This window comes from Macaca nemestrina, chromosome 7 (genome assembly GCF_043159975.1).
Source record: "Macaca nemestrina isolate mMacNem1 chromosome 7, mMacNem.hap1, whole genome shotgun sequence".
Classification (NCBI taxonomy): domain Eukaryota; kingdom Metazoa; phylum Chordata; class Mammalia; order Primates; family Cercopithecidae; genus Macaca; species Macaca nemestrina.
This window is the reverse complement of record NC_092131.1, coordinates 99,269,114-99,291,935: the sequence shown is the minus strand read 5'-3', so window position 1 is coordinate 99,291,935 and position 22,822 is coordinate 99,269,114. Positions and strand designations below refer to the sequence as shown.

Genomic DNA, 22,822 nt, shown 5'->3' with positions numbered 1-22,822 from the left:
ACAGGCAAGGCCTCAAGCAGCACTGCGTGTTTGGGGGGCCCTAGCAGCTGAGCATAGGTGAGGCAGATCCCAGCGCCCAAGACTCTGCTGTAGCATGGGCCAGGGCATACATAGGAAAGGACCTTGAGCCAGGTGTCCATCGGCCTTAACACTCATGACCATGAGACTCTAATTCAGATATCTCATTTCCAAGAATAAGGTAAGTACCCCTTTGCTCTCATGGTTAAAATTGAAGGCAACATTATTTTTCTCTTGTGTGATGTGGCGGATTCGAACTGTATGGCAGCTGTGACACTGCAGCTCAACTAGAGTAACCATCCTTTTCTCTTAAATGATGGAAATGCGCACATGAGGGAGAAATGTTCAAACTAGAAAAAGAAGAATGAATCCAGATGCCAAAGAGTATTTCCAATCCTTTTCCTCCCCACAACCAACACAAAACACTATCACCCTAAAGTTAACAGATATGCCGGGTAAAATACTTGGTAAGCACTAGTAATAACTACTACTAATAGTAGCTAACATTTTTCAAGCACTTAATTATGAATCAGCTGCTGGCTGAGCTTATTTCATGTATTAGCTCATGTAATCTCAACCATAGGGTGGCTGAAATTCACAAAGCAGACTTAGGATTCAAACCTAGGTGTATGAAAAAGCTTTCAGGTCTTAAAAAGCTCTCCTTATTCACAGACCCATAACCACTATGGGTACTACCTCCCTACTGGGCAAGACACAAGGGACCTCCCTCCCCACCTTTAGACACTGATCAAGAAGACTGTGGCCCAAGTAAACTGTGGGGCCCCACACGCTCCCACTTGCCTCCTGATGTAACAACCAGGACACCATGGCAACAGTGTTCTGGGGCTGTGTGTTTTTCTATTGCCATTCCTGGTATTAACCCCTGATCCCAGTGGTCCATTGATACGAAGTGTTTTACCTGAAATGGACAGATAAGAGGAATCAGATAGGAGACTCTCCTACTCTAGTGCATTCTGAAATGCACTATCAAAGCACCAAGATGCCAGGGAGGCACTCTACAGTGCTGGTCATCAGCTCCCCTGGAGAGACCCCAGACACCTGCCATGGCTGGCACCCCTTTAGTCTACTACAGCATCAACCACAGGAGATCAACTCTGGCCCCAGGGCTTCAAATACACTGAAGCTGATCCCTAATTGGATATACTTCCTCTCCAAAGGAGACCAGGGGCACTTGTCATATTGAGTTCAAGTCCCTGGTCAAACTCAGGCACTAGCCACCCTAACTTGCTGTTCTGTCTTCTATTCTCAGATTCCACGCTTTTAGGAACAGAATATCCAGACATTGCCATTTTTGTAATAGTGACTCAGGTCAACAGTCAAGAGTTGGTGATTATCATAAGTTTTCAATTTTTTCCCATAAGATAGAATTGATTATGTTCTTTTGCTATGAGCAAATGAACAACATAGCAAGTTTTCTGGAGGTTTAACATTCTGTAGGTGGACACTTGCCATCCCATTAATGTTTTTCTTAGCATTAACCTTATAGAAGATTCTCACACTAACCTTATAGAAGACTGCTCTCGTGGAGACATGTTTGGCAAGACCATTTGATTTTATAATCTAAGGCCATAAAATGAATTGGAAGCATAGAATTTACAAAGTGTTGCTATAAAAGGATCCCAACTGAACACAAATGGTGCTCCCATCCAGCACTTTAAGGGAGGGAAGGGGCCAGGAAGCTCATGTTTATTAAGCACCTGCTACCCACATGCCAGGTTCTGTGAATTCATGATCCCAGGTACTGCTCCCAGCAGCCTTCTCACACCAGCCCTACGAGGTAAGTATATATTCTTTTCCACTTCACAGGTTTGAAAACTAAAGCTCAGCAAATCCAACCCTTCTAAGATCACATAGTTTATAAAGCTACCAGGAGCCAGTGACAGATCTGACTCCTAAACCAGTGCTCTCTCCACTACAACACACAGCCCCCGAAGTTAGAACACGGAACTGACTTCTTTAGCCTCTGTAAAGCCAACAGAGCATCTACCTATGGGAAACCCCTAGCAGGAGTCTATTGTTTCATAGAGAAGTAAGCCAGGAGTTGGAGGCGAGAAACTCTGCAAAATTTTGCCTATGGGCACAGGAATCTAGGTTTCACTTTAATAATTAAATGTTGAAAACCTTTCAAAACACTCCTTCCTACTTCAACCTTAGCCGCATCAGCAGGAATTTCCTAGCCATTCATCAGCCTTTATCTTATTCATTCTGCTAAGCAGGGATGAACCCCAGCTCTCTAACTTCTGTCCCACCCTTCCCAACTCCCCACACCCGAGTCTTTCAGTGGAACCCCGAGACTATAAGAACTTGGGCCTTGTGAGAGTGAAGGAAGGATGCTCCAACTTGCCCAGGACTCAGGCTTCAGCTTCACAATCCTGAGGAAAGGAATGACATTTCCAAACTGTCACCTTTGTAGCACTAGGTCAAAGTCAAAGTCTAAAGAGGACAAATAAATGGACAGGGACTTCTATGGCCTCATTGTGCCTATTGAACAGGAGACCTGCACAGCTTGTGAATCATCACCGAGACTAGTTGTGTTTTTAATACCTTTAAAATGAAGCCACAGCATCTATTCTGGAAATGTGGCGTAGGCTTAAAAAACTTGCTCCAAAGAGGATATCGTTTCACCCAGCATGCAGTGAATATCTGTGGCTACACAAAAAACAAACTGTCCTGAATGCTGGAGGAGAAAGCATGACATTGTGATGCCAGGCAGTTTTCTCTGACACTCGGTAATCTCTTCAATAGAGATGTATGGTGACACTTAGAGCCCTAGAGCACAAGGTCTGTCACTAGTAATTTACATAAGACAAGAATAAATTATTGACTGGGAGACATCTTATTCATCCCCAACATCTGCTTGGCTGTGGGAATGGTCATGTAGATGAATATCTTTCCCAGAAAAGATACTTGGCCTTCAAAAAGGTCTCTGGGCTCAGAATCTGGCCCCTTGGGGTTACCTGGAATGAAACCCAGCACTTTATTGCTTTGACTGCCTACTCTTGTCCCTTCACTGCAAAGCCATCATGCTATTAAATAAGCCTAACAAAAAGTAGGTGAAGCAGAAAAGACCGATCTCTCTTTCCTCTTGGCTCTTCTTCCCTCCTCCCCCTTTAGGCACAGAGTACCAAGACATTGAGACTGAGAAAACCTGCCCCGAATCACATTCACCTTCAGAAGACTCCTTTGTGAGAAGCTGAGGGCCTGGCCCTCTTCCTCTTCCTGGAGAGAACAGCCCACCACCACCCACAGACCTCGCGGGCCTCACTTAGCGTGCTCCTCCATGCCCGAGAACCCGAGGGTCCCCATGTGGATTATCCAGCCAGTGTGTGGTCCTTTGAGGCCCCAAGCGCAGGCCTGTAATGAGGACTAAAGAGGTGACTTATGGTCAGGAGTACTCCAAACAGCTCTCAGAGTAGGCATCTTTCCTGGGTCTCTAAAGAGTCATGCTGACCTGGTGTGCAAATTCCCTTCACCCATCCCTCTGCCTCCTCTGGGGATGGCTTGCTGACATGCTTTAGAAACTCCTCTCTTGGAAATGCTCCTCTGACCGAGGGCTTCAACAGCTTTAACGAAATCAGCCGAGAGGGTAAAAACCACCCTGTTGCACAGAATGGAGGGGGAAAAAAGCACATACTCAATAGATTTTTGAGTGTGGTATTCTGTATTTTTGCAGCTTTTATTTTCCAAATGAGCAGTTTAGAAATATGTGATGTAAAGTACATACTGTACGTTTGCTGAAAATTATATTAAAAGCACTATTTTAATTCTTCCTCTGTCTCATGCTCTAATCTCTGTTACCTTTCTTGTGCCTTCAGGTAGAATGATTCTAAAAGATTCTGGAGAGTGCTTCTGGCCATGTGTGTTCTATATTTATGGGCTCTGAGGTTATGGACTTAAGAGAGTATGAGCTTTAGAGCCAAGAGAGACCTGAGCTCAAATCACTACCCTACCACTTGCTGCTGGTGTGATGTTAATGTAGTGATTGGACTTCTCTTAGCCCCCGTTTCACCATTTGTAAAATGAGAATAGTAATGCCTGCTTTATACAACTATGGTAAGACTTAAATTAGATCATGTGTATAGGTTCCAAGTGCAACATACAGCACAGAAATTGTCATTGTTCATTACCACCCCAACCTCTGGCTGGAATCTAAATGCTCCACACCATGCAGCTTCTACTGGTAACATTTAGTGATCCTACTCTGTCACTGTCTGGTTTTCATCTCTGATTCTTCCACTGCCTGTAAAGCCTAGCAGACAGGCAGTTGACTTCATCTCACAACAGCCCCAGTGTCTGGTATAGTGCATGTTATTCCGTGGATGATCAATATGCAAATGAATGAATGATGAACAAACAGCCTCAGACCCAGTCCCATTCCTCAGTGGAAACTATAGCATTTGCCTCCCTTTCTGTAGGTTCACAAGCCACCCAGTGGCCAGAGCTCCAGTGGCTTTCCCACACCTTGCTAGGCCTCTTCGTAATTGACTGGCTTCATCTCCATATCTTTATTAATTCACTAGCTGGACTCCTACCTCATATGAGTAGGTATGTTGGGTTGACACCTGCCACTGACTTGCAGAATGGAATCCCCACTGCATTACTCCACTGGCCAGACTGGAGTTCCAAGCATGGATGCTTGCCAGAATTCTTTTTTTGTGAGACAGAGTCTCACTCTGTCGCCCAGGCTGGAGTGCAGTGGCCGGATCTCAGCTCACTGCAAGCTCCGCCTCCCGGGTTCACGCCATCCTGCCTCAGCCTCCGGAGTAGCTGGGACTACAGGCGCCCGCCACCTCGCCCGGCTACTTTTTTGTATTTTTTAGTAGAGACGGGGTTTCACCGTGTTAGCCAGGATGGTCTCGATCTCCTGACCTCGTGATCCGCCCATCTCAGCCTCCCAAAGTGCTGGGATTACAGGCTTTAGCCACCGTGCCCAGCCTGCTTGCTGGAATTCTATCTGTGCTTTGTCTTTTGGGCAAAGGACCTAGAATGCCTCCACTTGTCTTATGGGGCTAGCCCCGTAACTGACCCACTTTTCTTCATAGTCCTCTCCATCCTGAATCTTTTCCTCTGTAGCCCATCATCCACTGCAGCTGAGTTCACCCCAAATCAAAGCTTGTCAAATCTATTATTACTTGAAGACAGCACCCACCTCAGCCCTGAGTTGTCTTTTCACTCTGAGGCCTTAAGGGGTCAGGAAAGAATGTGCTTGACTTTCTTCAAGTCCCAGTTATAGGCCATTGGTGCCTTGGGGGATTCTTTTTTAGCCTGGCCCTGTTATTTATATGATTGTTTATTTTTTGCAAAGCAACATGACTTATTCTCTCCAGTGTAAAAATCCCAAGAAAATGCAATTTCAACATTCTCTGTCCTGATGTGAAAAGATGCTGAAGTAGCTGAAAAAGTAGTTAGTGGTTCCTCCTGGGCTTCACCTGCACCAGAAATTCAGATGGAGGCAGAAGGGAAAGGAGTAGGGAAAGGCTATTGCTTAAGGTATCATTGTGTTCAGTCCCACATTTTACATTTGTTTTTGTCTATAATCCAGTTTATTTTCCCTGTCTACCATTCCCCCATAAAGGTGGTCAGCTTAAAGAAAACTTATTCTGTCCATTTTATCTCAGCCTTACAAGGACATATTCTTAGTCAAGAGATTTATCTTTCAATAGTTAAGTGAATTCATGAGAAATCTGTCCATAAAGGCTGTCCAACTATTAATAACTCAGAGAGAATACACGGCTTCATCAGACCCCAAAATGCCCCCTCTTCCCAATGTCCTCTCAGCTGCCATGGGGCACCAGGGCCTTGAACTACATACACAAATAGCTCATCTTCCACACTTGAAAGTCCAACTTGACCTCTTTTCCAGTCTTCAGGAAAGGGTCAGCCATGCACTCAAGCATTTGGCTCAACCAAAACAACAGCAGGTTGTTTCTGTGGCCCCATGACATGGATTCAGAACCACTCACACATCCACTTTACAAAGAACTTTCTGTCTTCTTCTTTTTAGGCCTTGTTACTTAACGAGCTACTGCTGTAGGACAGCTTCCATAACTCTTGAGACAAGTGTCTACAGTTAATGCACAAGGCAGACTCACTTGCTTTCCTGAAAGCCTTTAAAACGTGTCTTAACCTTCTTGAGTTATAGTATTTCCAGTTATAAAATACACGAACATGTATTTATGGGATCCCCAAAGGAGGGCACTTCAGATCTTCCAGAATCCTGCTCCTCTGTTGCTCATAAAATTAAGGGGTGAAGTAAAGAAGACAGAACAGCAAGCTAGGGTGGCCAGTGTATGAGTTTGACCAAAGACTTGAACTCAGTATGACAGGTGCCTCTGGTCTCCTTCAGAGAGGAAGTATTTTCCTGTGAGGCCTCTCTACATCACACATCACTGAGACCTTCACCACAGTACACAGGTGCAACTGAAACATGCTGCCGATGAAAAGGAAGTGGAAGGCCCCTGTCCCCAGACTCTACTTGGCAGCTGACTCCTTTCTTCCTTCAGAAGCTTACCTTGCCCTCTATCTTATGCTTCCGTTTCTGTGGGCAGTCATTCTGTATTAAGGCAACTATATTTTCATAGTAAAAATTAGTACTTGATGTAAGTTTAAAAAAACAGCCCAAAGAAAATGAGAATTCTTTTCCATTGTTTCTAAAATCATCATTTTCTAGCTCTTCAAGTTTTATGCAAATGACTAGACATGACAATGCAGTACTACAAAAGGAGACATTCCTCTTCAGCAGGACGTTGGAGATAAGATTTTATTTCCATCGCATCTCTGCCTGCGAATGTGACTTTGAAGGGTCACATTACTGCTGATCATTTTCTCAGGTGGTGTCAGTGGATTGATCCTGACAAAGTCACTGAGGCAGCTACTGGGGAGGAGAGTGCAGAGTGAAGACCCGTGCTGGGTGAGGAGGGAGCTGAATGTACATAAGGAGGCCTCACTCCGACTTGGTCTCACCCTCCACTTCCTGCATCCCATGCTCCCTGGGAAGATGGACCCTGAGGAATATGGTTAGTTTCATTCCATATTTCAAATGGATATATGTCAGATTAAAGCAAGGCTATGACTTTTAGCAAGTGAGTATGGACAGGACTCCATGAAGTCCTCTGCATACAGTGGGCACTTCATAACCGGGGGCAATAGGAGAATAAGATGACTTAGGGGAGGGGTCCCCAACACCCCCAGCCACAGACCGGTACCTGGAGGAGATGAGTGGCAGGCAAGTGAGCATTACTGCCTGAGCTCTGTCTCCTGTGACATCAGCGGTGGCAGCATTAGCGTCTCATAGAGCATGAACCCTGTTGTGAACTGTATATGCAAGGGGTCTAGGTTGCGCTCCTTGTGAGACTCTAATGCCTGAGAATAGTTTTATCATGAAACCATCCCTACACCTTCCACCCCCTACTCTCTCCATCCATGGAAAAATTGTCTTCCATGAAGCCAAAAAGGTTAGGGACTGCTGGCATAGGGGAAAGAGCAGGTAACAGGTTTACATCCTGGCGGTTCAGCCACTTTTCAGCCTGGCCAGGTTAGCAAGTCAAGACTCACTCTAAACCACAGTCTTTATGTAGCCATAAAATGGGAAGATTACAGCCGCCTGCTTGGCAGAGACAACATGACAATTCAATGTACATGTATAGCCCAGTGTCAGTCCCCGGTGGGGCTCAGGAAGTCATGAGTTTCACTGAGAAGTCTCCTTTTTGGCCATATAAATACAAAACCACTTCTGATTGCCAGTATTTGTTACCACTCTGCTCTTTGGGAACCTTCTCTCCTGCTGAGTAGTGACTCTCTTAATGAGTTCTCAGTCAATTCCTTAATTTTTTAGTCATTTCTACTTATTAAAAGAGCTTTGCTTCACTCATTAAGATCCAGTCCTGACCATTTGAGAACTTCATCCTCATATACCATTTAACCCCCACAATGGCAGGCCTGGCCTGTGGCTTGGGGGGCCTATAGTGGAAGGGGAAGTGTGGTCTGCCCTCTCCTACCCCTTTTCTCTTCCCTGCCCCAACTGGGCTCCAGATGGAGGTATGGGAGCTGAAGAGGGAAGTGAGGTACATTCAGCAGACTGCCTGTGGCTAAGCTTGCTGCCATCACTGATGACCACTACTGATGTGGCTCCATCTGTCAAGTACATTTGGAGGCAGACAGGCAGGCTCCAGTAAGCCCAGCTGAAGGAAAAAACCATCCAACAGTTCCCTTTGGCTCTGGGGCTCCCTTTTGAGAGGCAGCTCCAACTCCCAACAAATTCTCAGTTGCCCGCTGTGAGCTCCACCCCCCGTCAGTAAGTACCCTTTTCCCCTGCATGGGTTAGTCCCAGGGAAGCCCACAGCCCAATCTCATCTTTCCTTTTAGCTTGAACTCTAGGATGGAAGTATTAGCAGGGCTCTCATTCCCCACTATGAGTAACAGGTAGCTTCCAAGGGCTGTCCCTGCCTCCCTCCTCCATGGTCCCATCTTTCCAGTGTACTCCCCACACCTCTTTTCAGTCTGCTGTGATAGCAACAAGACACATTGGTAAGTCCACATGCTGGCAGGACATACAACCAGTGTGCATACCCCTAAAGTTTATGAGCAATTACTTTGGGAACACTCTTCCCAAACAGTGCCTTGCTTCAGAAACATTACTCACCCAAAAAGGTGACCTCTCATGCTCTTCTCCAGCCCTTTGTGTGTTTGGGAATGGGTATGGGAGCAAGGATTTGGTAGTGTGAGTTTTTCTGAAAGGAGAAGAACTCAAAAGATCCCCACCTTGCACACCACACCACCACACTATACAAATACGGAAAGAGAAAGGCCAGCCAACAGGTGGCAATGATGAGAGATGACACTACCTCCCAATTTTTCATAATGAGCACACACCCTACACCTGAGCCTTCAACTGTCTTATAACCTCCAGGTAGGTATGTCTTTGTAGATTTCACACTTAATCAAAGAGTGTTGGTTGAAAGCCTGGTGTGGAGCCCTGTAGCCTCTAAGGACCTGTAGAGAGATCCAAGGAGAACCTGTACTCAAACTTTCAATCTAGATTGAGGCAAGACAAGCACCCACATAATACAAAGACCCCTATCAGAGCCCTGTCGATTCAAGGGCTCCTACTGAGCAGTAGGGACATAAGAGTGATGGGCATTCGGAGAGGATAGAAGCCCTATGACCTGGAATAGCCAGAGGAAGCTTTCTGAAGGACTTGGAGCGTGCAAAGACCCCAAAGGAAATATTTGTCATTTAGGCTTCAGGTACAATGCTTTGCCCTGCCCATAGCAATAGGTTTCTGAAAGGAGGCAGGGCAGTGGCTATAAAAGTAAAATGTCTATGAATAGACACTAGGATGACAACAATGTACCAAGTGCTGCACGAAATTCTTTACAAAACTGTCTCCTCATTTAATCCTGGCAAGTCCCCTGTGAAACAGGAATCATTTCATACCAGCCCCTTAGCTGGGATTTGAGTCTCAGTTCCTCTACTTACCATGTATGATCTCAGTTTCCTCATCAATAGTATGAGGATAATCATACTCACTCCATAAGAAGATTATGAGGATTCAGTGAGATGATGATTCTAAATCACTTAGTACTGTGCCTGTCCCCTAGAAAATAACCAAGAAATATAAGGGCTCTTCTTCCATTTCAGCACATAGAAAACACATTCTCTCATATTTCCAGGTCATCTGACAGAGTGTTAAATTTTTAACAGAGCTAACTTGCATAGGTAAATAACTACAACAGCAATTATCTCCCTAAGGGCAATTATTTGCCATCACCATTTGCACCCACCGAAATTACATTCACAAGAAACAGAGTCACCCATTGGCAGATAAATGTAATTAAATTGGAAGAATGACATCCAATGGCTGATTGGATTAATAAAAGAAATTTATTCCCTAGAGGTATTTCAGAAATGCTTCTCCAAGCTGGATCATATTTTTTAAAAGCTTGTACTCTGAATTCAAATTATGTATTCTTTTCTAAAAATCAGCATGCCTCCAGCCCTTATAAACACCATGTACCTCTGAGAAGCTTTGACTACAATGGTTTTATAAACCACACACACAGATACAAATCCGCTTGATCTTTGTATAAAACTATATATATATAAGACATCATACTTTGTGGCAAAGGCGATTTGGCAAATATTTTGACTGGATTATATGTTTTCTGGTTTGAGAATTTTATTTCAAACAGTAGGCAAAGACCATGGCATATGTTGTCACCTCACACATTTAAACAATTTTTTGCCTTTAAACCCTCCAAGAATAATCATATGCAGATTTGGTCCAAAATACCTTGAAAAAGTGAGTTTATAAACTCTTTATTATAATTTCTCGTGAATTCCACAGCAAACTAGTAATAATTAGCAGACTCCAAATTTATGGATCTTGATAAGGGATTTTTCCTCTTCCTTTTGGGATGTCCAGCACTCTCATTGTTCTTATGAACACGGGTCTAAGTCTTCATTCCTAAATCTGTCTACTGTTGTCACTCTGAAAGCCTCAAGATAATTGGTATCCATTAGTTACATGAATTTTTATGCAGCTCTCCATTTGAGTTTTGGTGGCAGTCTACATTGGCATACTTAGGTTCTTGAAATACTTCTGTGAGGTAGAGATAAGAAAGCCATAAAACTTTATTTTACTACTGGAAAAATCCCAAAGAGGAAAGGTGTCTTTCCCTGTAGCTCTTACTTTGCTCCTGTCACAAAAGAAAGTAAAACCATCTGTCCCAAGATGGCTGCCAGAGAAGAACACAAGCTGTTACTGGCCTGGAAGAGCATTTCAATCACTTCCACATTTTCATACACGAAAACTGAATTTTCATACAAAGTGATTGCAGAAGTAAAAATGGGTGCATTCAATATCCATTCTGCATTTGACATGCTCTCAGAGTCTAGACCATGGTTAGCTTTGATAATTTCAAGTTGCATTGAAATGTGCCCTTAGAACAAACCACATTCATTAATAATTAAGATTAACCCAATTAGACTATAACTGAAATACGGTCAAATTGCTACCCTCTTCAACTCTTTGGAAGACCATTTAACGATCTTTCTAAATATTTACCCCAAATTAAAATGTTTGGTATTAGAAAGATTCTTCTGTTGTCTTTTTTTTAAATATAAGATCATCTTTTCTAGAGACTAGTGTAAATGGATCTTAGTTGTTGCATAGTTGGTAGCTGTGTGCAGAAATTAGTGAATGTGGTGAATCAATGTTCTCTACTTCCCTGCCTGTATAGGCTCGGATCCATGGACATCACCTTATTTGCACAATTCTGCACATCCTTCTATCTGTGGCATACTGGGTGTACACAAGGTTCTATTCCTTGAGTACTGATTAATATAAATTTCCTACCTGATTTGCTTTCCAAAAAAAAAAATGTAAAATCATGGCTACAGAAAAGACCATACTCAGTCCTGTTCATTTACAAAGATTTCATACAGTGATAATGGCCAGGGGGAGGGTCTGACACCTAAGGCTATTTCTAACCATAGGCATCTTCTGTGATTGACCAAATCTCTGCTAAGATTATATGAGGAAAACCAGAACTGAAAGTGCATTGTTATTCCCCATCTTCCTTTAGCTGAATTCAAATCAGCTACTTGGACTGATAACCGTTTATGCCTAGATAGGACTTCAGAGTTGCCCAAGATTTTTGTAAAACCAGTTGTGTTTTTCTTGATTTTCTAACAACCCAGAGAAATATCTGGAGTGCCAGGGGCCAAGTGGCTTACCCAATGGCCACTTGGCTAGTAAGCGGGAAAGCTGGAATTAAAATCTCAGTGCATTTTCCTCCAATATTTGAGTGTTTCTCCTCCCCATACTACTTCTGCCTTTGCATATAAATCAGGAGTCAATACCTCATCTGAGGTGTAGATAGATATGAAATGGGACCAGAATCCAATGCCTGTAAGGGTCTACTAAGATTTCATTTTTAAGTAGGTTGAATTGCATGGGTCCAGGGAGCCACATAAGATTTTGTAGTCTCTGTAGTTTCTCCAGGGCCATCTTTCCAGGAAACAATTGTGATTTGGCCATTGGGCTAAAGTAGAGCCCTTGTGTCAGGGAAGACTCTGTCAGGCAGAGGCCTTTGGGGTTATCAGTCTTCTATGAGCTCTGGAATGGGGAATGCATGCTTCTCAACAGATTAGAACATTCAACATAGGCATCTTCAGGCTGAGAGACCAGCCTGAAGGTTCGTTTCCTCTGGCAACAAACCAAGGCTCCAGGTAGTTTAGGGATACCCTGAACTTCAGAATGGGACCCATTTATGACTGCAGCATGGGTCCTTTTGCCTCTTGGTCTAGTTCTTGACTAACCCTTCCTGAGGTCCATGTTCTCCCAGGACACTCAGTACAGCTTGATTTATTTATGTATTCCTTCTGAACCTCTCCAGTACAAATTTGGCAGCATGGGCCACTCTTCTTCTAGAAGAGCCAGGTCAACAGTCTTTTGTCCTGGGACTCCACTGAGGCCGATCTATAAGGATTAAGGTCATCTCACCTTGAATATTCAGAGCCTGGGAAGCTGTGCTCCCCTCTCCTCCAAAGGTCCCTTTGGACGTTGGCTAGTATCTTACATTAGGCAAGCCTGGGCTAGTGTGCCCTAACCCTACAATGTTTTCAAGTCTTCTGGGAAGAGGTTTGGGCTTTCTTCCCCAAAAGGTCCTCAAGATAGACTCCCAAAGATTGCTCCTGAATGTACTTCGTGCCCCCACTTAGCCACGGGAAACCATAGAGCCTCCTGAAAAAAAAGCCTGAGCACCTTCCAAAGTAAAACAGGTGCAGACTGAGGTATGAGGCAGTTTTCACAAAATAAGCAGGACAATTTCTCGTTATGCCAGATGGCAAGATCAAGTGACCTGCAGTGCAGGGAGCCATTGCTATTTTTCCTCCTACTGCTGTACCCTGAAAATGCAGATTATCCCAGAGGGCAGCTGAGACATAAAAGTAGCAGCTGTTATTTATTGAGGCCCAATTATGTGTCAGCTACTGTCCTAAGTGTTTTAGTTCATCTTCACAAATTCATATGGCAGGTACAATTATGTCAGTTTTCCGAAAAGGAAAGATATACTCAAAGTCCCTCCTAAGAATGGGTAGAACTGGAGTCCAAGCCCCAACCTCTGTGACTTTGCCCCCAATAGAGGGCACTGGCCTTGCATTTTCTAATCTTGGAAGAGTTATTTTAACAATTGATGGTGGTGATGTGAATGGTAGGTTTTAGGGATAAAGCTCCTTTGGTTCTTCCTAGAAAACATTCTATTGCAATATGGTGGGAACAGCCAGACCCTGGAAGGGTCCATTCATGTCATCCACACAAGCCATCAATGCTGCTCACCCTCTGTGGTCTGTTGGGTCTAGGATGACTTGTTAGTCTCAGGATGCTCATATCATGAAATGATTCAGGTTTCGCAGAGACTGTGGCATCTGAGGCAGCTGCGGGAGGAGGAAGCATGGCCCCTGTTTGGCTGCCCATCCTCAGGTTTCATGACACTGGCTTGCTTACATCAGTACCAGAGAGAAACGGTGGTGGTGGTGAGAGCAGTGTGGACACTAGAAAGAGTCAGCAAGACACAACTAATCGGATGTGACCATATCCAGGAAAAAGCCAGCTCAGAAACTAGGGGTAGACTTCTCTGGACTCAGCCTGCCCAGGCATGTGCATGTTGATGTGTACGTGATGGGAAAGGGGTAAGTGGTCAGTGGTCATTGTCTCAGCAGGAGTAGCAGCAAAGGCCACAGCGCTGACTGACAGAACTTTCAGTGATGGTGAAGATGCCCTACATGCTGTGTTCAATCTGATAGCCACTAGCACATGTGGTTTTTGAGCACTCAAAATGTGGCTAGTACAACTGAAGAAGGGGATTTTTATTTTAATATTAATTTATGTAAACATAAATGGTCAGTTATGTCTAGTGGTTATACTAGGTAGTGCAGGCCTAGAACAATGTACTACATACCACTTGAAGATGAAGAGGCTGGAAGATGTGACCCTCTATTCCTGCAGTTTTCATGTCAAAGGGTTAGAAAGGGTCCCTGAGAAAGTATTAGTTTGGATTCCCCAAGATATTGCAGCCATGACTCCTTTTTCTTTGTCCAGGAAAAAAGAAATATCTGCTGCAAGATTTGGAGACCAGAGTGACGTCATTACTGTATCTTGTATGTCCCCATCACTGGGGCTCTCCAGAGCTGCCTCTCTAGGCCACTTTCAAGCTCTTCTGGGGCTCAGAAGAATTTCAGCTGCTGTCTACCATTGCTGGGGGCTCTAGGAAATTTAGACTATTTCAGGATCTCTCTGCTAAAAAATAAAACAATATGCCATGCAGCCATTTTATATCTATTCTTGCCATGCTAGGTGCGGTCTACAGACTTTACCAACTCCCCAGGCTCCAACTGAGCAGACAGACACAGGTAACAGCTACTTGTGGATTATTCCCTGTCCTATCTGGGCGTTTCATCATTAAGTTATCCTACCCTAGGAATATGGGCACAGCTCAGGGCACCTTTTCTGAGGACCCACACTGGAGTTTACCTCCAACATCCCATCCTCTGATTCTCTTTCCTTCCCTCTCTCATCTCAGGGGATTTTCTTCTAATGGTGTTTGAGGAGGGAGAACTGCTCTGACCAAATTCTGGTTGGTCATCATCCTTCAAGGCCTTGGATTTTAGTATTCAAATGCCCAAGCTTTTAAACTCTTCTTTTTACTTTTCTGGTCTGGCAGTGGATGTCTCACAGGCTAGTGTCAATGTGAAGACTAAAAGGTAAGTAAGAAAAACCACTAGAAATGAAAATGTATTAGTTAATACTGCAGAATATTTTCATGCCACCAAAGCATGAAGATCAGAACCTGAATCTCAAAGGAAATCTGGAGCAAGATTTAGAGAGCTCCCCATACCAACCTCCAGACATTTTACAGCTGAGAAGGTATCCACTCACCTTTTCTTGAAAGAAAAAAATAGTACTGAAGGTCTCTTTCCCATCCCAAAAGCCTGCCCTTGCATTTGACCTGACTTGCAGGCTAGAGCCTGGCCTTCTTATTTTCTTTAAGCACCTAACCAGGGTTGCAGTCACCTGGTCCTCACTGCAATCAAAAGTCATTGTTGAAGTGGCAGAATTCAATGCCAACCTAAGATCTTCAATTCCTTCCTCCCAATTTTCCTGTTCACAGTCCTCTCTCCCAAGATCAAAAAGAGCTATGCCAACTATGAGATTCAAGGGATTAGACAAACAGTGAAACCTTTCTCCTTGCCAGGGCAATATAAACCCCCCTCTGTCTTCCAAGGACCATTTCTGTTTCCTTATATAAGTTCACGCCTTATATAAGTTCAAAGGCACCTCTATGGATGAAGACTCTAAGCGAACCCAAGATGGAATGTCATATTCTATTCCCTCTCCCAGAGAGGGAGCAGTGAACATTCCCTGCATGTACAGAAGGTCATTTAGACTAAACCAATAGAAATGATATATCCAAATAGGCCTAGAAGTCAAAAGGCAAGCAGTGCAACATTGAAGAAATATACAGTTTCCATCCCTTTCTTGGGTGTGTGGCTTTTTCTAGAGGTAAAACCATAATGAAACTAGGGCATCAAGAAGATAGTTTAGCAGTCATTTTCTGATAACTAACAAGGTTCTCTCCTCAATGGATGTGCATCAAACAGGAAGGCTGAGGTTAAAAACACAATTAACTAGGATACAATGCAGAATGGTGGCAAGTCCTTTAAAACATGCAGATAGGATGGAATCATTAATATACTTTTCACACTGAGGATTCCATGAAAGCCCAAATGGAGTCTGAAACAACTTAAACATGTTTGATCCCTCCTCATGGCATTGTCATTTACCACTTAATTTCTGTGGCTAAAATTTGCCCTGGGCTGGGCGTGGTGGCTCACACCTGTAATCCCAGCACTCTGGGAGGCCGAGGTGGGTGGACTTGCCACGAGGTTAGGAGATGGAGACCATCCTGGCCAACATGGTGAAACCTGTCTCTACTAAAAATACAAAAATTAGCTGGGCGTGGTGGTGTACACCTATAGTCTTAGCTACTTGGAAGGCTGAGGCAGGAGAATCACTTGAACCTGGGAGTTGAAGGTTGCAGTGAGCCGAGATCATGCCACTTCACTCCAGCCTGGGTGACAGAGCGAGACTCTGTCTCAAAACAAAAAATTTTTGCTGTGTACAAAATCTGTAAACTCTTCATAGGGTGACTGCTCCTTTCTTGACTTCTTAGCAGAAAGGTATAAGGAATGTTCATTCTGATTCCAGGATGGTGCCACATTCTCAAAGTGATGGAGGGGAAGGAGACAGGGCATCCAGTGCCCAGAGGAGCCATGTTTGACTCAACACAATGCAAACCAATGGAAATCGTGATATCTTCACTGGGGATCACATTCATTCATGTGATAGAGCACCTTCTCCATGGCCGACTCTGCAAGCTCTTCCTGTATCTTCTCTCACTTATTCTTCTCATCTTGTGGTATATTACTACATCCGTGCAACAGAGTAATGCTTTGGAAATACTAATGAATTTTTCTCTTTGTATTTACTTACTTCTCTTGACCCCTTTCTCCTTTCACTCAGGCAGGCTATTTTGTGTTGGTTGCCTTGGGAAGAGAGGGTATGAAATCAGCCATTACAGAAGTAAAGGCCCTTTGGCAACTGGAATCACTCAAGGTTGAGAGTTGGGCTCAGTAATAGGTCATGCCTCTAACTCAAAGCCATCTGCCAACTAGAAAAGTGACCCCCAGTCTGAGAGGAGGAGGAATTAGAAAACAATTTGAGATAGCATAGATGTTAAGGGTGGAGACCCTATGGAAGTGGCCCAATGCCCTGCTGCCTAGGCTGAGCCTGAGTAGGTGGAAAAAAATATCAGATTTATTTCTGGAATGTGAGGGCAAGGTGACCTTGGTTTTACCTGCCAGGTAGAATGGCAGGGAGGCAGTTCATATCCAGAGAACTGGTTACAAGGTACATCATCCAGTGGTGTGCTGGAGACAGCAAGCTGGAGATGACTGGGACATTTCTAGGATTCTGTGAGCTGACTGTCAAATCATTGGCAGCCTGAAATCAGCCACAGGGGAAGTGTCTACACCCTGGAAATTTGCAAATGCTTCAAATCAGAACTTCCTTGTCTCCACCTTCCTGACTCTAACTCCCTCAGAGCCTGTGGTTAAATATTTACTAGCACACAACTGGAGGTGTTAGAAGGCTTAAACAGGTCAGAGCATGACACTTGTGCTCTCAAAAAAATGGCTGAGTAGGAGAATAGAGAGTTCCAGATGTAGGGATCCTCCAGACACAAGACTTCCTCTGACAACTGCCTCAATAGACAATGAAGACCCACACAGGGGAGGACAGCTCAGCAATTGCTCAGATGACATCGCGGACCAGTAGGGCCCTGGAAATGATCATGTTGTTAGATAAGGTTCTCAGAACATAAACGTAAATCTGGGGAAAAGGCAAAAAAATCCCAAATTATTTGAGCATACAATTTGCCATCCTGCAGAACAGGGACTCAAAATACAAATTACATTCTTAGGAAAAAATAGTTACATATCTTGCACCCCTGAGTTTGTGAAGCGAGATTTGTATCTACTACATGTATTTCACAGACAAGAAACAGGAGTATTGGAGGGTTGGCCTTGCCCCAGGGTCTCACCGTGTGTCTAGCTCCCTGATCTGTGCTGTTTTCATCACATAGGGAAAACCAAAGGCTGAGAGAGCAGCACTGGGAGCGGGCACAGTACCACCTGGAACTGATTTTTGGAACAGGGTCTTAATCAGGTACAGCCACAGAGAAGTAAAGTCTCTTCCCAAGTCCCAACTCAAATGAAGCAGCAGATTTCAAACCCCTTACCCAACGAAGGAATAAATAAATGTTAAACAGAGTGTGAAAAAAATTCCTTTGAGCTAGTCAGGTTTTGCTAAATAATTCAGGAGCTGAGTTTGATGAGGAGTAGGAGGGAAAGCAAGATTGCTAATGCAACGGATGGCTTGTGTGGGAGGAAGGGCACAGTCTGTGGGATCCAAGCAGTGGGCAACAGGGTGATCTGCTGAGATCTGAGCATGGCTGGGGTCAGCTCTTGGTGAGCCTTGGAAAATAGTAGATAAACAGCATTACCATGAAAAGGCAGCAGGGTCCTCACTGATGGACATCACCAGTAGACCCTGAACCAATGAGTCAATTACTCAGGGCAGGGTATTCACCGAATGTCCTGCCTGGTATTTCTCCTGCAATGAGAATAGCAATGCCCCAACCAATATCAAGACAAAGGAGTTAAACAGAGCTCAGGCACCAGCCTGTAGGACTTTCTGAAAGTAAGCGAATGGAAGTGCCTTACCAGGGAAGCCTCTTCTCAGCAACTGTCTCCTTCCACGGCACCGAGAGGGCACCCCAGGTCAAGGCTTAGGAGGACTCTAATATACCCGTAACTCAATGTGAGAGCCATATCCTGCCCTTTTCTTCCAGGTTCTTAGGCATGTCTGAGCCTCTGAATGCTTGGTTTCCCTGAACTTTGGAGGGAGACTTCAGCATGCAGTTCCTCTAACTCAAGTCTCCTAGCTATGTTGGCCATTAAAGTTAGTTTTAGAAACCAAGATGGCATTTCTCTCCTTAGTGCCCAACTGGCATCAGGTGAGGAAGATACAGAGAGCATGGGGCTACTCCAGACTAGGGGACCCAAGCAGTGACCCAAACCCCCGCCCCTCACTCCCCAGTCACCACCCAGGGACTGGCGCCCTCTGGGCACCCTGGGCTGCCTCTAAGCTGCAGCAGTAGAGGCAGAAGCTGCTCTTTCAACACCACTCACATCTCCCCCTTTTACTTTCTAACTATATGGCTACAATTTTGGCCACAGAGACTGTTTCTGCATCTTTCCCAAGCAAAGATGGAGAGAAAGGGACCTGGCAATGTCACCTCTAACAAGGCACATGACTTTTGTATTGAGACACAGAATTTATTTTCTCATTTTTCTTAAACATGTCTTACCACAATATCTTGCAGAAAAGGTGCTGTACTCAGTATTTTTTGTTTTTTGTTTTCCCAGTTTAGCACAACTTGAAGGAAGCAATACAAACAAGGCGGAGGTTGTGCCTGACACATGGTGTACTCTGGTATTTTGAGACTTAATTATCTTCATAAGAGCTCTGTGAAACAGCTATTAGCACAGTAGCCCCCCATTATCCACAAGGGATACTTTCCAAGACCCCCAGTGGATGCCAGAAACCATAGTACCAAATCTGACACATGCTATGTTTTCTTTTGTTTTTTTTTCCAATCAAATAACCAAGCCAAGTACTAAGTAATTCACAAGCAGGTAGCACATACGATATGGATATGGTGAACAAAAAGATGATACATGTCCCTGATGGGATAAAGCAGGGTGGCACAAGATTGCATCATGTTACTCAAAACTGTGCACGATTTAAAACATACGAATTGTGTATATCTGGAATTTTCCAGTTAATATCTTCAGACTGCAGTTTACTGTGGGTAAATGAAGCTGCAGAAAGCAAAACCTCAGAAGGAGATTCCTGTACATTCATCTTATAGATGAAGACACTGAGGTTCAATGAGGCAAATAAACTAGCCCAAAACCACCCAGCTAATACTTGGTGAATCTGGGTCTTGATCTCAGGTCTGACTCCCAACCCCAAGCTCTTTTCAACTGGCAAGTTAAAAAGCCGGGTGTTTGTGAGGTTCAAATAAGGTAATACCCACTACTTAGCTCAGAGCTTGGCACATAATAAATGCTTAATAGAAAGTTTACTAGTCTATTTTTCTTTTCTTTTCACATAGGAAGAGATTTTTAAAAACAGATGAATTAGCCTGGCAGTTGGAATGACCATAAGCACTTAAAATGGAGATTTAGGCATCATCCAATCATGGGATACTGTCTGGAGTTTGAACACCTGGGTCCTCGGTCCTCACACAAGCATTCTTGAACTTGTTGTGTGAACAGAGGCAGTTTAAGTAACCTCTCTGGGCTTCCAGATTGTAGGGTGTAGCTTCCCAAACTTCTTTGAGCTGGTCATTCACAGCCCAGGGACTCTGGCTCCCTGGATAATCAGAGGATTAATTCAAGGAACCTGGGAATCATGCAGATGTCAAGCATTGTCTCTAAAGAGGGAACCCATAACATCTCACCTAGGCACACCATTATTTTCCAGTTGCGTGTGGAATTCATGATTAAGAAATTACAAATTTCCTTAAAGGCACTATTGACCTCAGAAGACATTTATGTCATTAAGAATTTATTAGCTACAAAATCTAGCGCAGGTTATTTATACTTTCTGAGCTTAGGGTATTCTCATCTGTAACGTGGAAATATTAGTTCTCATTGCAGTGTTTCTTGAGGATTTATTATACATTGACAGAGTTAAACACAATACCTGGTATAGTAAGTACCCAATTAATGATAACCTTAAAATATCTATTATTATTATTACTATTGAAATGCTTTAATGTTAAAAGGAGCTCCTCATCCTCATTCTGCTAAATACTAGGGATGAAACAAAAGCCAATTATAGGAAAGAGGAAGTTCCAGGTGTGGAAATGCCTCTCCCTAGGGTTTTGGCCTGCGGCTCTTTTGCAGTCAGAAGATCTCTAGAGCCTAAGAAAATGCCTACAATTCTACCTGGTCTTTGACTACATGTTAGTATCAGGAGTAGATGAGTGGGTGGAAGGATTTGAGATAAGTTAACTACAAATACGTAAAAGTGATTTAAGCAAGAAGGGCTTACTAGTACCTCTCTTATCAAGAGGTCACATACAAGTCAGCTGACCTCTGGTCTGGGACCTCAGTCCTTACATCAAGGTCTTCTTCCACCTTGACCTCTCTATCCTTCTTCTGTCATCCTCAGCCAGGCGGTACCTCTCCTCATGGTCCAAACATGGTTTCAGCAGCTCCAAGTACAGCATCCTCAGCAGAATCGACTTCACAAAGGGAGGCAAAAACCTGCTATATATCCTCCTTATTTCACCAGGAAAACCTCTCCCCAACCTTTTAGCACACCTTCCCTGATACGTCAACTGGCCACGCATGGGTCACATGTAGCAACCTCTAAATCAAGAATAATATTGTCTGGGTGAAGACTTGCCCAGGGCTGAGCTCATCTTTTCTAAGCACAGCCCCTCAATGCTCAACTTCTATTAGAGAGAAAGAAGTTCCAGCAGGCAACACCCAAGTGTACCATAGACTGGGCCTAAGAGAAAGAAAGGGAAGGTGTAATAGAGACCTCTCTCTGCCTGCTCAGAGTGTCTCACATCCTCCCGCAATACTCCTTTGTCCACCACCACCTGATTGACTTCCTAAAGCTCTACTTGCCCCTTGTGGCTCCAAGTTTAAAAACCTGGCAGTGCAAATTCTGAACCACATTCTGCAGCAGGTCATTCCAGGCTGACCTTACCTGAGCTGATCTGCTCTCTGCTGTCTTGTCCTTCCTCACTCCTTCCTTCTTGCCTCTTCACCTTTGCCCAAGCTTTCTCCACTTTTTCACCAAATCATATCTTGTAAACACAGAAGGCTGAGTTTGTTCCCACTTTTCCCGAAGGGTCTGGCTTAACCAGTATTCTGTTGCTTTTCTGAATTCTTACAGTTAAAAAAAAAAAAAAAAAAAAAAAAAGCCTGCAGAAGAATAGCCTGCTTATTGAAAAATGCACATATCATAAGTATAAAATCAGCACCCAGATCGTATTTAAATTAGCTTTGAAACTTATTGCATCTTCTATCACTATGTAACATTTCCTCTGTGTGTTGTCTTCCTTTACCTTGATTGAGGGTAGGAACTCTGACTTACACCCTCTAAAATAATAAGTGCTCAATAAATACATGTATGTGGTTGCCCGTTGAACAACATGGATTTGAACTGCCCAGGTCCACTTATACCTGGATTTCCCTCTGCCTCTGACACCCAAGACAGCAAGATCAACACGTCCTCTTCCTCCTCCCCCTTAGTCTACTCAAAGTGAAGACTAGGATAAAAGCCTTTATGATGATCTACTTCCATTTAAGAGTTAATATATTTTCTCTTCCTTATTACTTTCTTAATAACATTTCGTTTTCTCTCCTTTTCTCTACTAGCAAACAATGTCAATACTCTCACGATTGCTCTACCTTAGTGCTAAAAAAGAAACACGAAAACTGAAGAATGACAGCATAACGTTGCAGACCCAAAGAGTAGGCATAGATCACTAATGGTACACAAGATGTGGTTAGGTCTAGCATTGCCCATATAGAATGGCGAAATAAAACTAATTAATTTGGTTATTGGTTAATCCCTTTGGTTACTGAATATGTGGTACACAGATATGTCATTAGATAGCATTGATTCATACAGTAAGGAAACTATTCTACTTTCAATTTTTTTTTTTTTTGTATTCATCTACTTAGGTTAAAGAGGAAATCTATTTGGTATTGCTGTGTCTTTAACATTTTAAACTACTACTAATTGCCTGTTTTAAATTAAAAAGCTCTGTAGCATCACTATCTTTGCAGGCAACAGTATCTAGAAAAAATTGATTAATATTATCATATTTTTATGCAACCTTTTTCTGGCAAGAGATACATACAGCTTTTCTAATTTCAATGGTGATAACATTTGATTTTTTAAAGAATTACGAAAAAGCGAGCTCATTTAAAGAAAAATTGTAAGGACTACACATGACATGCTGATATTGCAAAACATGTGAAGGTGTTACTTGAGTGGCAGATGTTTGATAGTGTGATATAAATGGCAGTCAAAAGAAGATGGAATTGGGATTCAGAAACACCCTCATCCTCA

The 22,822-nt window shown here is 43.5% G+C and overlaps 1 protein-coding gene and 1 long non-coding RNA gene across 9 annotated transcripts in view; one reads left to right on the top strand and one right to left on the bottom strand.

Annotated features, from left to right (window-relative positions):
• The window catches only part of LOC105479340 (solute carrier organic anion transporter family member 3A1), a 324,288-nt gene extending 320,480 nt beyond the window's left edge, over positions 1–3,808 (top strand). For 2 of the 6 annotated variants that reach the window (XM_011737283.3, XM_011737287.3), the window contains one exon: positions 3,154–3,808. In XM_011737283.3, coding sequence (XP_011735585.2) covers positions 3,154–3,236 — 83 coding nt within the window. In that variant the 3' untranslated portion in view covers positions 3,237–3,808. The other 4 variants (XM_011737288.3, XM_011737284.3, XR_011626118.1 and 1 more) reach the window with 3 other exon arrangements.
• The window catches only part of LOC139364373 (uncharacterized), a 144,532-nt gene that overhangs the window by 5,182 nt on the left and 116,528 nt on the right, over positions 1–22,822 (bottom strand). The window lies entirely within an intron of this gene.